The sequence below is a fragment of the Fulmarus glacialis genome, unplaced genomic scaffold (assembly GCF_000690835.1).
Source record: "Fulmarus glacialis isolate BGI_N327 unplaced genomic scaffold, ASM69083v1 scaffold10389, whole genome shotgun sequence".
NCBI classification, from domain to species: domain Eukaryota; kingdom Metazoa; phylum Chordata; class Aves; order Procellariiformes; family Procellariidae; genus Fulmarus; species Fulmarus glacialis.
The window spans coordinates 17,656-18,218 of NW_009235198.1; the positions used below are offsets into that span (position 1 = coordinate 17,656).

The window sequence follows — 563 nt, forward strand, 5'->3', positions numbered from 1 at the left end:
CGTAAAAGGGGTGCGTGGGGGCACCCCCTGTGGCCGCCAATGCACAGCCCGGGGGATCTGCAACCAGAGCTCACTTCTCTCCTGCAGGAACCTCTCCGCCATCCAGGACCGAGAGATTTGTTGCTACTCCATCTCCTGCAAAGAAAAGGACAACATTGGTGAGTACCGGCGGCTCCAGTGTGGGGCTAAGGGTGCAGCGGTGGGTGGACAGCCCGTGCCCATGGGAGCAGCGTGCCTAGGCTGTTTGCCCAAGTACAGGAGCTGGTGATGGCTGGAGGGAGAGGCTCTAAGTGTCCCCTTGCCTTTGCAGACATCACCCTACAGTGGCTTATCCAGCACTCGAAGTCTAGGAGAAGCTGAGATCCTGTGGACCATGGCTCGAATTGGGAAGATGCCATTGTACAAGCCCCTGCCCCTTCTCTCTCCTGCTCTGTCCCTCCAGCTCTCTCTCTAGATGGGTATTTTTAGGGGACCCCAGACTCCGCTCGCATTGACGTGGAGCCCTTGTTTTTATTGTAAAGAAAATGTCTGACTCTGCCCTCTCCTCTCCTCTCCTCTCCTCT

At 57.0% G+C, this 563-nt stretch overlaps 1 protein-coding gene across 1 annotated transcript in view; it reads left to right on the plus strand.

Moving 5' to 3' along the window:
* LOC104082707 (ADP-ribosylation factor-like protein 8A) overlaps nucleotides 1-360 on the plus strand; it is a 4,971-nt gene extending 4,611 nt beyond the window's left edge. The window contains exons 5-6 of the mRNA XM_009585926.1: nucleotides 88-158; nucleotides 311-360. Of these exons, the coding sequence (XP_009584221.1) occupies nucleotides 88-158; nucleotides 311-360 (121 nt within the window). The remainder of the gene's footprint in view (nucleotides 1-87; nucleotides 159-310) is intronic.
* Nucleotides 361-563: the final 203 nt, after the last annotated feature.